We start from the raw sequence: 17,265 nt of genomic DNA, 5'->3' as shown, positions 1-17,265 counted from the left end.
TGGATTTTAATTCTGTGAAATGTTTTCCATTGGGAGGTATTAGCTTATTGTCAATCGGCCTGCACAAAGCTGTAGAAGGCATAGGAAAAGAACATTTGTAAACTGATGTGCTCAGAGAGACTGGATAACTTATTGATATTTTTCAGTCTTTGCACTGAGTTATTGAATTTTAGTTCCTTGAACTAAATTATTTTTGCATTTTTCATTCAAAACTGCAATCAAGTCCAATGGAAATTATGAGGTCAGGGTGTAGAATGTTACTTCCCATGAATAGATATTGGCAGAGAGAGGGATAATCTGAACAGGGAGGTTGGACCAGATGACCCACTGTGGTACCTCCCAGACTAAACCATCCGGTGATTCTGTACATGTGTGTATAAATTGCTTGTCTTGTCACAAATGTAAGTGTTTATGCTAAATTTTGTTACAGATTCAAAAGATGTAAAAAAATAATTATCCAGAGGCATTATTGTAGTTAATAAGTGAGATTAAAAATTGTATTTTAGTGAAATCACAGTTCTTTACTGTATAAGCTGTTAAAACCTCTTGTTTCTCTTCTCTCATGATCTGCTCTGCTTCCCAGAGATCTCTTCAGATTTCTTAAATTTACAAGCCATAAATTAGCAAATCATCAACATGTCAACAGGAATAATCATCTGTTGGAGATTCCTTCCAGAAGGAAACATGGGATTCAATAACTAAACTTCACAGACAAAAATAAAAACTGTAGACAGATAGATATGGTAAACAGAAAGACAAACAGATAATTTAAGTTGACAGGCCATCTTGGACTCATTAGACATTTGAATTTCATTAAAAAATGAACAAAAATTTAAGGCTTATCCAAAGCAAAGGTCCATTTGCTGTAGTAATGAGAGGCATAGCTCCAAAGAAAGTGACATTAGATTATTATATTAAATAATTCTATACAATATGTAAGATATTATTTTTTCAGTGGGATAAGAATGTAATAAGAGAATGTGACATGGACTACATTATGATCCCCAGGAGAGTCTCTATTTCCCATCTGCTAACCATTCTTCTAATCCCACTGTTTCAAATGAGGTTTCGCTTAGTGATAAAGAAACTCTGATGAGTGTTAAATAGACTGACAGATAGAATTAATAGGACAAACTTTTTTTCAATTTTGTGTGCTTATTAAACTATATCCATTCTTGTGAAAGTAAGAAAAGAAATGTGGGAAGTGACATATAACATTATTATGACTTAAAAATGTGTATTTGAGGTCTCAAATCACATTCCATTCCTACAATAACAGCACTTATTTTATATTTCTAGTTTAAGTTGTAAAAATGCCTTTTCTCTGCCTAACTTTCAAAATAACTTTTGGATTTGCCATCAAAAGACCAGTTGTTGCTGTCCGAATTTTGACCCAAGAAAGACTGAATCTGCTTTATAAATCTGCTGATCTACCATATTCTACAAACTATACAGTCCATGACACTAAGTCTGTACATTCTAGGGAGTGTAATGTGAGATGGCAGAAGTGATTAATTGATCAACAAGTTTTAGAGACTTTTGGTTTTCACTCAGGTTCTGTTGCAGGAAATTATCATGACATTTTAGGGTGATTTCTGTACAAAGAAATGCATTGTCTCTGATCATAAATGAAATGCTTGAAAATCTTAAAAACCTTTCCTAAGTCCTGTATTGCTTAAAAAGGATTTAACTAATTTTTTGACTCACTGAGCTCTTAAAAAACATGTAAGGTGATTTGAAAATGAGTAATGGTGAGAGAAAGCAATATGTTTAACAGAAAATATTTTCAGTTGATTTCAAAAGTAATAACAGGGTGTCTTGTGTGTGTGATATCTGCCACACAAAATATTACAAGAATGAAGTTCAGGGTTTGGAGGAATTAAAACTATAAATTAAGGACTGCTTGTGACTGAGGTGCTAATGCTGGAGATGTAGCTTACTCCTGCATTATACTGTAAGCTTTCTAGTCTGGATTCCTTCTGCATGCCATTTAATAATTTCTATTAAACTATTCACTTATTTATTTTGGTGATAGATCTGTGTTGTGCCTAAATGTGGTATTTTTCATAAAAGTTGAAATACTCTTGATGATACTGCCATCAAGACTGAATGAAAGGCTGAATATTCATCCTTTATTTTAAGATACAGTGGAAACAAATCCCTGTGCTTCCATCTTGTTATTGCAGTTTTGGAGGTATACATGAAACAAAAAATATTAACTTTTAACTCACTTTACAGACAAGCATTGTACAATTCTTTGGATCATTAAAATGTCAGATAAACTCATTTAGCTGTAGCTGAGCAAGGAAGTTTAAATGTACAATTCTTTGGATCATTAAAATGTAAGATAAACTCATTTAGCTGTAGCTGAGGAAGGAAGTTTAAGTAAGTAAAGCAACCCACAGTGAATCACATATGATAGAATGCCATTGCAAACAGACCTAGATTCAAGCTCTTATGTGCAGTATAAGCAAAGGAGTGTGCTATTTATCCTGGATTAAAGTACCTGCAATGCACTCTATTGGCCTGTTCTCTAGCAGAAATCTCACTTAGGTGAGCATAAAATATTTGAGGTCCCATGGAAGTGAATTCTTCTGTACTATTTCTATGTGCTTCCAAAATAATTACTGATTTTTAAAGGTTGCCAGTGACACACTAGCAGCATTCACTGAGCAAGACTGAAACCTGGATTTGTATAAATGCACTTGATATAGTATCATAGCTGTAATAATTCGCAGGTAATTAGAGTCTTATGTGTGACTGCATGCTTGTCACACATTACCAATTTTATGGCTAACAGAATTTGAAATTACTCATTCTTGATTCTTAATTTTGCATACTTATTTTGGTCACAAAGTAACTTAATATTTTCATCAGAGGTAACTTTCAAATGCCTGCCATTAACAATTTCCCCTTTGTGCTAATGTGATTTATGATCCAGTGTTAGTCCACTCATCTATGCTGTATACCATATACTGAGTGTAGCTTTTTGAGTGCTTCTTGGTATTATCTAATCCCTTTTTATTTACTCACAATTGAAGAGGTAATCCAAAGAGCATGGAATCTGTTGAAAAGAACAGGTAGTTTCTGTCAGAATTAATCACAACAGGTTCAGTACAGGCTGTGTGAGTTCACTCTGGTTCCTAGATAGTTGACAGCTGAAGCTATCATGTCCAATTTGCAGAAATTAAAGGCACATCAGACATGTTCTCACATACTGCAATCACATCTTCAGTCATAGTATGGTCATATGCTTATACAATTAATGTCGATACGTATTTGAAAATCAGTGCTTTTGGCATTTTAGTAACTTCAACACTTTTGAAATTTTTAATTCTTTGAGAGTAAAGAGGATAATGAAAATCTACCTTTGAATAAATAGTGTTGTAGGAGAAAAAATGTTAAACTTGCTGGGATTTTATACACTTGACAGTCAGTTTTCTATAGCCTTGAATATTTTCTACTTGTCTCCTTTGTACTAGAATATTTATACAGCCTGATGAGAGAATCAGATTGAGAAATTAGCTTACAGTTGTTTCGGGGTCTTTTTTTTACAACTATCATGTCATGATTTCAGAGTATTTTATGCTCTCTCTTCACAGATATGGACGACCAATGCAAAACATTTTAGGACTGACACTTTTTAGTTTCCTACTTGCAAAAGTTATTTTGAAAAAAACAACACAGTGTGCCTCTTTTTGTCTGGAAGTGTCCATTCTTAATGAGTGGTCCTCAGGCTTTGCTTTTGTCATATATGCAATACATAGACAAGTTTTTTTAAGGGTGTCCTGGTTTTAGCCAGGATGGAGTTAAATTTCTCAGTAGCTAGTGTAGTGCAGTGATTTGGATTCAGAGTTATAATTATTTCAAAAGGTTATAATTTTATAACATATTGTTCTGGCTGACTATGCACATTAGCTAAATCAGTGATCTTAGAGGACCATCATCCTTGGGTTCATGTCTTATGTGAAAAAAAAGAGGAAAAACTTCAAATTGTGGTTGTACAACACTTACTACTCTATCAGTATTACTCTGAGAGGGGAGTTTATATTGAAATAAGAGAAAGACATAAGCATATGCATGAAGTTTTGAACTGAATTAGTAGAATCTTGAATAATGTTAGATAAAGCATGAAAAGCACAAACAGCTAGAAATGTATTGTAAACTGATGTGTTTAACAATGCATATCATTAATGGATTAACGAGAAGACCATATATACAGTCTCTGTTGACATTTATAGGCTTCTTTTTTAATAAGAAAAAATGACTGAGACCCATCCTTTTTTTGAGCAAAATCTGTTAGACTTTGCAAGAACCTGTTTATTTGAACCACAGCAGCCTGCTACTGTTGTATGCAGAAAGAATTTAGATGGTCAATAGATGATGGCATGATCAGAATGATAAGCAGAAAGACCATGAAGAGATCTGAGCATGTGTATTTGATATAAATATTATAGTTTTATGGAGACATCTAGATCAATATGCACCACACTTGTAGTTATTTGACAAGTGAACACTAAATATTCAACGGAATACTGAGCAGAATTTTGTATTTATTATCTTTGATTTATTATGACAGACTAGTTGGAGTGAGTTTTTTCAAGTTCTTTATACTTGTTCCAATAAAATGGATATAATTTCTTTCAAAATAAGCAGGCAAAAGATTTACCTTTTATATTCTGTCCTCTGAAGGAAGAACCATGCAAAGATCCTTTTTAAAGAATCCCATTCACAGTGGATCTGTTTTCATTTACAATGCTATTTACGTGGATTAAGTATCTGTTCTCAATTATGTCATGTCAGAAATCTAGATGTTTTAGCTTTTGATTATTTCTTTTTCTTTTCCTTACTGAAACTGTATGTATGTGTGGTAGTTTTTGGATCTTTTATCAGCATTTTTGTTGACTTTATAAGAATCTAGGATATTTTTAGGAAATGTATCATTATGCCAGTGCTTCAGTGGAAAAAAAATTAGGTACTGTGTAGAATTTCAACTGTGTAGAATCACAGTTGGAATCAGCTGTGTACAACTGTGCTAATTTTTCATATTTTAAATATTTTCATATTTTTCATATTTCTCAAATGAATTTTGAGGATACGTATGAGAGAGTATGGATTAGTCCATCTTTATTTGTTGATAAAATATGGTTTCTGATAAGCTTTTGCTTCCTTGTAATAGATTTCTTTTACAGCATCACGATCATGTAATATGGATTCCCATTGGTATATTAAACCAGTTTCACCTCTGATACATGATATCAATGGCAACTATTTTTTAACAGAAACCTGAGTCCTAAATACCTATAGATAATAAAAATATCTAAATTCCTGAATCATGTTTTTCAGTATTGCAAAAGAAATTCTAAAGTTTGTTTTTAAAGAGTGAAAAAATTAATCATAATAATACTGTATTACTCTTGAGGTTTTTAATAAACAAAAGCTTCATGAGGAGGTTAGGCATTATTGCTGACCCAACATTTTTAATAAAATATTTTCCTAGTAACCTACTCTTTTTGCAAAAAGCCAAAGATATCCAGTATGTTGACTTTACTAAAATTTTCAGTGCATGGAAAAAATGGGTGGTTAAAAAAAAGAGAAGGGAATGGTTATTGAAACAAACAGAGGAAGTTATGAATGTTTAAATCATATACAGGACAGATTGGAACAATGTAAACTCTCCAGGTCTTCTTAAATAATGTACCTAATAGCTCTCTATGGGCAAGTAGGAAATCTGTTTTCAATTTCTTCTGCTTCTAAGCAAAAAATATAATTTATATTAAAAGAAGGGTTTGGGGTGTCTTTTTTGTTTTGTATTGTTAGGTTTTTTGGGTTTGTTTTGGTTGGGTTTTGGGGTGTCTGTTTGTTTTGTGGGTGTTTTCAACCAAAGATTAATGCAAGTATCTCATGAGAAAATATCATTTGAAAGCCAAGAAGTTATGTTGAAGTCACTGTTCAGGACAGTCTTGTGCTATGTAACAACAGAAGCTATGAATAGATCATGTGCAGTTCCAAATCAGAGTATAAAATGAAACTGTGGTGCAGATACCTTCTAACCCTCCTAAAAGAATTGCCTAAATTCAAGGCTATTTGGCAGCAAAATGTTTTATTTTCACTGGAGCAGACTGCAATGAAACTCTACTCAATGAGAGTCATGCCATAATTGTACCAAGTGCATCTGCTTTTAGCAGTTGTCTTTTAGTTGTAAATAACCTCTAGAGGTATTTTCTAAAATGGGTTATATTATAATCTTTTCATATTGTGGTAATTTTTTCTGCAGTACAACATTTTGGGTTGCGTAGCCAATTTAAACAAAAGCAGACTCTAATTAATGGCGCAAAGGAACCAATATTAAGTGAAATCATCCTGGAAGGGAGTAAATTTTCTGCACAGGAATGCAGTGTGTCACAGGATCATTCAGGAAGAGACCCTGCTAAAGCAGGATCTGTACAAAGGAGTTCCCTACAATGAGAAATTCTACTACGAAAAGCAGTGCATCAACTACCCAAATGGAAAGTTCAATTTCTTGATTAGTAAGAGATGAAAACCTTTGAAGAAAATAATACCCATTGTTGAAAATCAGTCATCTTGGGAACTGTGTACAAACAGTATAAGGAATAGAAACAAATATTTTGAAGTGCAATTTATCTTTTATTGTGGCCTTTGCAGGTTTTGATGCTAGATGGATTTACACTCAGGAAAAGTGTTAAATACCACTAGACAGCCAAGAACTTCCCAATGTTAGTATTATGTAGTGTATCAAACACAGTCTGTTCAAAATTTAGATCTAGTAAACTACCTAGGTTTTAAACATCTCTTCAGAATCTGAACTTTCCTGAGGTTTTCTGTTTACATTGATATATTAAATATACTCTGAGTGCAATAGCACATGTATACACAGCACTGGCAACTCAGGCAAACTGACCACCAGGGAAACAGAGGAAGAGTGTAGGGGTAATACAGGCATGGTTCTATAGCCTGCTGCAAACTCTGCCAAGTTGCAAAGCTCCCAGAGGAAACCTCTTAAGGACTCCTTGCACCAAAAGAAAAAAAAAAAGAGCTGATATATTAGATATATTATACATCTTATTTTTGTGATATTGTGCTTACCACCTCAGGGTTACCAACTCAGGGTTTTTTGTGTTTTTAAATGTTTACAGTCCAGTAACTCCCTGCTCTGTACACTTACTGCACCTAAAACTTCTGTAAAGAAAAAAAAGAAATAAGCAGACATTATGGATAAACATTCACGGTATTGAGTCCTGTGTTAAATATAAACTAACATGGTCAGAGTCTTCTGTAAGCATTTATTTCTTGCCTGTTAAAAGAAGTGAAATCATTGATGTTTTTGACTCCTGCTGTTTCTAAAATTGCATTTGAGTCCTGGTGATGTCATTAAGAACTCATGCAAAAGGAGTGTTATCATATTTCTAAAAAAAAGTTTAAAACTCATTTAGAAAAGTGATAATAACAATATCAGAAAGTGTGCTGGACTGGTATAATAGTTTATTGTGTTTTGCTTTTCTAGTCACTGCTTGAACTACTGCAAAAGTAACAGTACATGACAGTGATATTATTCACTGCATTGTGCATATTATTATTATTGATTGATTCTTTGTTCTGCATAGTTATCCCTTTTCCAATGAGTTCTGTGCAGTTTTCACACGCATTTAATCAAGAATTGAATTATGTAGCAAGGACAGACTACTATTATACTCCATTACATAAGTAATCCTTGCTGCCACCTATTATTTGTTGCTTCCTGACAATGAGGTTTCTGTGTTACTGAGTTTTCTGCAGAAGAATTACAAAGTAGCTGAGACTTGGGTGGTCTACTTCTTATTCTTGGAATTATTTTGCTTCACATTCTGCAGTCCAAGTGCCAAATAAGTGCAAAATTATGTGTCTGTGCAGACTATATGACAGTAATGAAGGTGACTGTAATTTCAGGGATTGTATCTATACCACCTTGCTCCTCTCCCTGACTTCTGTGGGCACTGTGGTTATTGGAAGTGTTAGCAACAGATATATCTAAAGTCACCATCTGTCTTAAACCCATGACAGTAAAGAAGCTGGATTCCAGTTTATTCCATAAAGGAAATTGTGAGACTTTGTAGGATATTCTGATCACAATTTTTTTTTGTACTTTGCTTTGCAATAATAAAGGAGCAATGATCCTTTAAGTTAGGAAGAGTGCAGTTTCCTAGGTCTTTTCTTCAGCTTTTCAGAATTTAAGATCTAGAATTTAAGAATGTGTTTGTAGGTATATGTTGTGCTTCCATCTTACATGGTCAGCTACATCTAGTAATGAAAATGTGGAGCAGTAGAAACCTTTGTGACGTCATGTGCTGTGCAAACTTTTATTTTCTAAGCAAACTGTTGCAATGGCAGAATAAGTAATGATTTCCTATTGTAAAAGACTGTCCTTCAAAGAGTTATAGTAGGAAAAATATTTCTTTTTTATTGCTTCTGGCCTACAATTGGCAAGCTTTGCACTGCCTGTATTGGCATAAATGTGTGCTTCAACCATGGAAAAATATCTAATCATTTTAGGGATATTTGCTGTCATAAACCAAAAATTTAAACAGTAAATCTCAGTAGAGGAGGTAAAGATGTGGAAAAAGATGTGTAAGATAAAGAAATATGACTTTGAATGGGACTGGTTAATACAGTGTATAAACACATATATAACTGATGGCACTTATTGTTAAATGTGTAATGCAACATGGCCAAATGTCTTTGCAGGTGAGAGGGTATATATATATATATATATATATTCACAATTGCAAAATACCTTTTGGAACTGATATTTTCTTTGTCTGACTTCATGGAATATGATCTAGAGAAACATCAAGAAGAGACTAATACTCTTTTTTTTTTTTTTGCCAATAGATTATCATTTCCATCTCTGCTTTCTTGCTTGCTTATTTTACCTTCTTTGCAAGATTAATTCTGATTTTTCTGTAACAGGCACATAGTTGTCTGTGGTCACATAACACTTGAAAGTGTGTCCAACTTCCTGAAGGACTTCCTGCACAAGGATAGGGATGATGTCAATGTAGAAATCGTCTTTCTGCATAAGTAAGTAATCTTTCAAGATTAGTCTTATCATCTATTACTAAAACTCATAAAATTAAGCCATATCTTTTAGGAAGACAGAGAATCTTTCATGCTTCAAAAAAACCCCATAAAATGAATATTTTCAATTACTTTTATTACCAATATGTTTTGAAAAAAGTTGTTATATATATATATTTTTATAACCCATTGCTAAATATGCTTGTTTCAAGCACATGGACTTCAGACCCAGTTTTGTCAGCTGTGAGATAGATAGCTAAATGCATAGTTGAAGTAGAAATGGAATTATGGAATAAAAATACTGAAATTCCAATAAACATCTGAGAGATTTTGTTTTAGTGGTAAATATTTCTAGAGAAACTATCAAAATTGGTGGAATCATTAAAATTCATTAAAAATACTGTCTGCCGTATGAACTTATGCTATCTGAAAACACATTTTCACCTTGGATTTTACTAGGAAAAATGCTTAATTTCATATTTCAAAATATTTATAAAAAGAAAAATGTAGGTGCAGGTTTGGTTTTAATACAAATGAGATACATTACAGATATATTGTAGAAATTAAATTCTTGTCGTGGTGATAATCACTACTACAAATGAGATACATTACAGATATATTGAAGATAAAAATTAAATTCTTGTCATGGTGATAATCACTACAGCTCTTTTACCCATATATGCATATATATGCATACATAGTCTCCTGCATTTTTCTGATGTGGATTTTGAAAAGGTGTCTTGAGGTGGTTGGTGTTTCTTGCAGGCTCTACGTTATGTGCAGTACAACTTCAAATAGGCATGCCTAGGCTAGGAACAGCCATGTGATGACAGTATGCAAGGTCTTTTCTGCTCTGGAATGGCATCTGTTTAGAAGTGTTGCAATCTATGAATGAGTAATATTTTTGCATTCAGCAACACATTCTGCATGTTTTTTCAAAGAAGAAATTTAAAAAGTTAAGGAATCATTTGTGATGCTTTAACAACGGAAACTGAAAACTAAGAATCAGCAGCACTTACAAAATTTTTTCATCCAGTCCTTTCAAATTGAGCTAGAGGTGATATCCTCAAGTAAATACTTTGTTTGCATTCCCTCTCTATGTAACAGCAAAACTTGCCTGAAAGGAGAGTTCAACAGTGAAAATGTGTAGTAATAGGAATCAGGAGACTTCAGATTCACCTGGAAGGAGTTTAGCACCTTGCCACTTGTTTGTGCCTGCTTTCTTCTGTGCCTTCACATACAAATACTTGCATGTATCTGGGGTTTTTCTTTTTGAATTTAGCATCTGGAATGACAAAGATCTCATGCACTTATTGTGTAGTGTTATTAAATCTGTTCTGTTTTAATGAGTGGCATCAGAAAAGATATTTACAGGGCTGATGCCATGTTATGTAATTAACCATGATCCATTTAATTTTTCTTTTGCTTTTGTTTATGGCAAAATGAAATGAGACAGAAAGTCACAGCATCATTATGTTTGTTCTAATTGTAGCTCATATGGGCCACAGGTTCCCTATGTGGTTTATATTTTTTCATTTTTTTTACTTTGAACTCTTTTGTTCATTGCAGTCAGCTGTTTTGAGAATGGTGGGGACATGCAGAGGATGCTTGCCTTACTAGATAATTTCTGGAGAGAATGCTGCGAGAGGAGGTTTTCAAATGTTTGTGCCCATTCTTCTGTGTTTACATCTGTCAGAAATTGGCAAATGATGAACATGCATACTAGTGCAATGAAGTGGGCCAGAAGCACTGGAGACAGAAGTAACAAAGTGAAAGCAATTTAGTATTTATCTTTTAAGTATTCCACACCATTTCCACTCCACAGAAAATGCATCAGCAGAAGTTTGAATACCTAAAATAAATAGATGGGTGGGTTTGTAAATGAAGGAAATGGGACACTTATAGAAACTGATTTCTCATTTGCTTTTGTCTTTTCTTCCTCTTTCCAATGCAGTATCTCCCCTAACCTTGAGCTGGAAGCTCTTTTTAAGCGACACTTCACTCAGGTGGAATTTTATCAGGGTTCAGTCCTTAATCCCCATGACCTGGCGAGAGTGAAGGTAACAGCTCTGTTGGTCTGTTCTCCTGTTAATTGACTTTTTTTTGTAATTACTCATTGCATTATTTGGGAAGAAACAGTAAAGCCCTTTTTCATGTAACCCCAAAAGGTTTTTTTCCCAATCTCTATCAGCTTGACTCATAAATCATAATATCTTTCCTTGTAAACCTTGTTTTCCCTAGATCTTTAGATCTTCAAAGCTGCAGTAACAGTGACCTAAGACACATTGTCTGCCACTCCATTGAACTCTTTGTGAATTTTTCATTGAACTTTAATTTAAGAGAATATTTTGTATTGCTGTTTAATATAGCAGAACATTTTCTTATGGTAATTGCTTAAAACACTATTGTCTTAACTTTGTCAGAAACCTTGTTTTCCCTAGATCTTTAGATCTTCAAAGCTGCAGTAACAGTGACCTAAGACACATTGTCTGCCACTCCATTGAACTCTTTGTGAATTTTTCATTGAACTTTAATTTAAGAGAATATTTTGTATTGCTGTTTAATATAGCAGAACATTTTCTTATGGTAATTGCTTAAAACACTATTGTCTTAACTTTGTCAGAACAATGAAATTTTACCTGCTGAATTGAACCCTTTTTCTTTTGTCTAGAATCTTGAAAGAAAAGTAAAATGTATGATTTTTGGTAGCTAAAATTAGATTGTTTTATTGTCTAGAATTTTAAATGGTAAATTGCTTCAGACTCTCTGAGCAAATCATTAAGCATAAAAAAAAAGGAAAAGGCAAGTTGTCAGACTCGTCATTAGCTTCTCTGTGTTTCTTATTTCTCCCTACCAATGGAATGTAAACTGTCTACTGAAGCCAAGAATATTTTAGTACAGTGTTATTAACACTTTCTGGAGTACTAGTCATGTGTTTTGTCCATTTTGGCTGCAGAAATTGCTTGACTTTTTGTAGTCTAATGCATTCTGCTTCAGTTCACCAGAACATGTTCTAATTCTGACTATAAAATTGCATCTGCTTCAGTTCACCAGAACATGTTCTGACTATAAAATTGTGTGTTTGTATTTTGTGTTCTGTATTCCTCTCTTCTTTGTGTTGATATTTTGTTGTATATACTGAACAAATACTTCTGTCATCTGCTTTGAGTTCTATAAAGCTAAGGTTTGTGTGAATCTAGAGGTCCTGTGAACAGATCAGTTATCCTCTTTCATCCTAAATCTGGTGCTCAGATTGTAAATCATCAGTTCAGCCTTCTCTTGGTATCTCAATTAGGAAGGTACTTAAATTCCCAAACAAAGCTGCAGGACTTGTGGGAACACTGTAGTGATGTAACAGGAACTTTCTGTGGTTTTAGGGGTCTAAATTCCAGTATCTGGTTACAAAAGATTAACATTAACATCTTCACGGCTCAGCTGATTCAGAGTCAACAATTGAACTCCTGACCTGCTCTGAGCATCACAAGCAAGTTTCAAGGAATTGCTGTGTGTATACGAGAGCTGTTATAATCACTCAATTAACTCACATTAGCCTAGTAAAGTTTTTGATTGGCAGTATTAAGAACTGACACTCACATTCATGATGTCAGTGTTGGAGTCCCCGATACTTTATGATGAAAGAAGAGCTGTAAAGAGACGTAGCCTAGTAAAGTTTTTGATTGGCAGTGTTAAGAACTGACACTCACACTCATGATATCAGTGTTGGAGTCCCCTATACTTTATGATCAAAAAAGAGCTGTAAAGAGACATTGTTATGTACATTTGCTTTTTCTTTGGTGTCTCAGATAGAGTCAGCAGATGCGTGCCTAATCCTTGCCAATAAGTACTGCGCTGACCCAGATGCTGAAGATGCCTCCAATATTATGAGGTAAACTCAGTAGTTTTTAATAGCTTTTTTGATTCTTAACTCTGATTAGCTGATTTTGCACTTAAAGGAAATTATAGAATGGTTTTTTTAGAGGACAAATTACAAGATGGTCACAAAAGTTCAGAGGTGAGAATACCCTAAATTTCTACCTAAACTTTATGTTAGCTGCTTTAGAGTTTGTCAGAAGAGGCACTTGGATCACAAGCTTTGGTACTCTTAGTCGTTCTGCAGGACCTAGGGTTTGACTATTTGTAGCTGAGCACAGAAGGGAAAGGGAATGAAATTAGGTTGTTGCAACAATATGTTCTGTGAGTGCATGCACTACATGGTCTGTTGTTAATGATGAGACAGAAGGACTCTTCATCACTTCATACCTTGTTGCTCCTTGGTATATCTACTCCTACAAGTAATATGCTGCTCAGGGGATAGCAAATTTTACAATAGAGTGGTCTCCTGTCTCCATCCTGCTTTTTTTTTTCATGCTGAAGACCAGTCATTGCTTATTTTGATAGACAAGGCATTTACCAGATTAGGGACCACCAGATCTCATCCTGCTTTCCTCCTTATAGTCTCTGAAGGAAGGAGATGAAACAGTTTGTCACTAGATGGCAGCTAGAGTTACAACAAACCTAAGCCATTCCATTTTTTGTGTTTTGTTCATACAACCCTAGTTTTAATGAGACCAGTCTCCTTTTTAAAATTAAATTCTCAATGATTCATTAAAAATTCTCTAACATTGGGTTGGCCAGTGTTACGAACAAATTTTCCTGGCTTGTCAGATGTTTGCATGCTGTGTATTGAAGGAAGGTGAGAAATAAAAAGTGTGGATAAAATTGCTCCTCTGGAAAACATTCACTATGCGCAAGAAATGTGGATGTCTGAGGAAGACGCAGGGCTTAAATTTGCCTAATTTCATTTTACAAGAATTATTTGAGTTGCAGTGCAAGAAACTTTATTTTGACACTGCTTGCATAAGTGCATTAGAAATATTCCAGTTGCTGGTTAGCGTATTCTTAATGGATTCAATACATTTAAATGCAAAAGTTAATTCAAGAGTGGAATTCTCTTGTGTATTCTCACAATATAATTCAACAAAATTGAATGTTTGATTAAAGAATGCAGATAGAAATGGAAAATTACAAGGAAGACTTGTTAAAAACTTTAAAAACTGCCATTTTTGAATGTCTCCTATTCTAGCTTTGACATGCTTCATATATCTGGCACAAGCCAGACCATCAGTTTGCAAGACATGTTCTACAAAACACCAATGTAAACTCTTATGACATTTAGTCTTATAAGACTGATGATTTCATATTAATTCGGATTTGTTATTTTTTTCATTTTTTTCTTCTTTTTCTACATTTATTTTGTAAATACAAAACTGATTTTTCGGCCCATTCATCTGTTTAATTTTGCTTAATGCTTTTTTATAGCACATTATGAATCCACTCTTTTCTCTAACATTTTTCTTTCCAACCAATTTTAACCTGTACACAGCTGAGTATACTTTGGCTCATGAAGTAATTAATAATGCAGAAAGGCTGCAGGTCATGGAAGTACCCCCATATTTTATAAATTCAGCATTCAGATATCAGTTTTGATATTGAGGTTTACAATAATCCATAAAAATTCAGATGAATTTGCATGTGTAACACAAAATCATTAATTTAGCTGTTTAGAATGAATGCCTAACAGCTATAAATAAATAATATGTGATGGGGCAGAAAGAAAGGGATTTTTTTCAAATATATGTCATTGGAAAACTTGGTTGATTATGTTGATTCAGGGACATGAAGATAATCACTGACAATGACAATTCCAAGTGTATTATTTTCCTAATGGAACTGAGTAGAGTGTCTGAACAGAGCTGCTAAAACAAGTCTCTTTTTCTGCAAAATTCATAAGAGTAAACCATTCAACTGAATAATTCCTGAAGGTTGTTTTTCTCCAGTATTAGCCAGTAGTTATTAACTCACTTTGACTAGGTGTAAATATTGCATAGCTCAGTAGGCTTTACAGGCAGATGAATAGAGGGTACAGTTTTAGTTGTGGGACTTGACAACACAGTGAAATAGAATTATTGGGATATATTATCCAAACATTCTTAGTTAAAAGTTATTTTAATAGCTTTTCCTCTTCTTTTTAGAGTTATTTCCATAAAGAATTATCATCCGAAGATAAGAATTATCACTCAGATGTTGCAGTATCACAATAAGGTAAAGTGATGACCAACAATGTTGCTCCTCAGAGTTTTTTGCTACATTGCATTCACTCATACATAATTTTTCTAGTTCCACTAATAGTGAGCAGTTTTCTCTTTACTAAACTAAAATATCCTAATAAGCATCATCATGTAATCCAGTTACAAAGTAATTTGGTTTTATTTATATATGAAAAGGACCTTATCAAAATCCTGACATTCATTAATTGCCTAGGATCTGCCTCAAAGTTACAGTGTCTGTAGTTGCTACTGGTTCCAGGTGAGCTTTTAGACACTTAGCTTCTATGAGTTTTGCTCAGCTTATTACGCTAGAACTACCTGGGATGAATGGTGGCCTCTAGGCAAGTAATCTGAAATCGGTTCTTTGCTGATAATTAAAAACAAACGAACAAAAAAAGTAGGTTTATTGTCTTATTGGAGATTGTTGTGATTTTTTTTATATTCCTAAAAGCATCAACCACTGCCCAGTGTTTGAGAAGAGGCTTTACTGGGTAGACCTTCATTCTGGTACTAAGAAGGTTTGCTAGCAACTCCTCATATGTGTAACCTTTAGCTAGAACAAGAGAAATTACTGTTGCTTGTTATCTCCTCTTCCTGTATGTTATGGAAGAAGTCAGTCTTTCTATAGAACAAAAGCAAAATGTTTCACAGAATCACAAAATGATCAGAGTTGGAAGAGACCCGTCAGGATCATCCAGTCCAACTCCTGGCTGGGCACAGGACATCCCTGATAATCACACCCTGTGCCTGAGAGTGGTGTCCAAACACCTCTTGAATTCTGTCGGGCTTGGTGCTGTGACAACTTCCCTGGGAGCTGTTCCAGGGCTCAGCCATCCTCTGGATGAAGAACCATTTTCTAATATCCAGTCTAAACCTCCCCTGATGCAACTTCAGACCATTCCCTTGGGTCCTGTCTCAGGTTGCCAGGGAGAAGAGGTCAATGCCTGCCCCTCTGCTTCCTTTTATGAGGAAGGTGTATACAGGGATGAGATCAATAACTGAACAATATTTGTATCTATCTAACTGGCCACTGTCAATACTGGAAGTGTGTCTTGATCAGCTATTTTCTCTGTTCTATCCACAGAAATAGCACTCTTATAAAAAAGTTTGAATTTTCACTGTCAAGAACTATCCTCCAGGGTGGAAGAGATAAAATGAGGAATGAGATAAAAAATACAGAAGATGTATACCTTTTTAAGTTACAGTGTCCAAAAAAGGTTGCAGCTTCACAGAAGTTGTAAACCGAGTTATATTAGCTTCCTGTATATTATGAATGTTCCTTATCAGTCAGACAGTAGCTCAAAGTCCTGTAAAAGGAGTATATAAAAGGGAAGGAACTTTACAATATTCTGTGGTTTGTTCAGTTATGAGAACAGGCCTGACAGTTTCACAGTCAGCATGTGTTTTGAGACCTGTAAGATATTATCTATAATAGGTAAGAGTGTAACAATTCTTAGCATAGAATTAAACTGTGAAATACCTGGAGTGCTTCTGCCTACTCAGAAAAAGTCAAGCCATTAACAGAGAAAATCTTTCACTGCTAGGTTCTTCAATATCATACTGTATTTGAGGAAATATTTCTGATTTTTCACTGGTGGGATGTTTTGTTTGTTTGTTTTCCAGGCCCATCTGCTAAATATCCCAAGCTGGAACTGGAAAGAAGGGGATGATGCAATCTGTCTTGCTGAGCTCAAGCTGGGTTTCATAGCCCAGAGCTGCCTGGCACCGGGCCTTTCAACAATGTTAGCCAACCTCTTCTCTATGAGGTCATTCATAAAGGTACTGTCTTGTCTCATTAGAATGCATTAGTCTGCAATTCAGGTTGTCAGAGAGTTGAGTAGAGAACATGACTCAAATGTGAAACAGATAGGAACATATTAACAGATTTTGTAAGACAAAAAAGCAGGGCACACATCCATACAAAAGTTTTCTGCTGCAAATTGGGCAATAAGCCAGGTTATGTCAAGTTATGTTTTTATTTTTATTCAGAAAGTGTCTGGCCTATAAATGATTTTACAAAAGATCATCCATTTCTAGGGAGATATTTCTGGTGGGGTTTTTTTGCTTGGTTTTGGACAAACCA

General features: G+C 34.4%; 1 protein-coding gene across 1 annotated transcript in view; it reads left to right on the top strand.

Moving 5' to 3' along the window:
• The window catches only part of LOC103806872 (calcium-activated potassium channel subunit alpha-1-like), a gene marked incomplete at its 3' end in the record, with an annotated part of 64,395 nt that extends 47,434 nt beyond the window's left edge, over nucleotides 1-16,961 (top strand). The window contains exons 8-12 of the mRNA XM_009079580.1: nucleotides 8,968-9,078; nucleotides 11,030-11,135; nucleotides 12,879-12,961; nucleotides 15,108-15,177; nucleotides 16,806-16,961. Of these exons, the coding sequence (XP_009077828.1) occupies nucleotides 8,968-9,078; nucleotides 11,030-11,135; nucleotides 12,879-12,961; nucleotides 15,108-15,177; nucleotides 16,806-16,961 (526 nt within the window). The remainder of the gene's footprint in view (nucleotides 1-8,967; nucleotides 9,079-11,029; nucleotides 11,136-12,878; nucleotides 12,962-15,107; nucleotides 15,178-16,805) is intronic.
• Nucleotides 16,962-17,265: the final 304 nt, after the last annotated feature.

Source organism: Acanthisitta chloris, unplaced genomic scaffold (assembly GCF_000695815.1).
Source record: "Acanthisitta chloris isolate BGI_N310 unplaced genomic scaffold, ASM69581v1 scaffold288, whole genome shotgun sequence".
In the NCBI taxonomy this organism is placed as follows: Eukaryota; Metazoa; Chordata; class Aves; order Passeriformes; family Acanthisittidae; genus Acanthisitta; species Acanthisitta chloris.
Note: the sequence above shows the minus strand (reverse complement) of the source record. Positions and strands in the feature narration are given on the sequence as shown.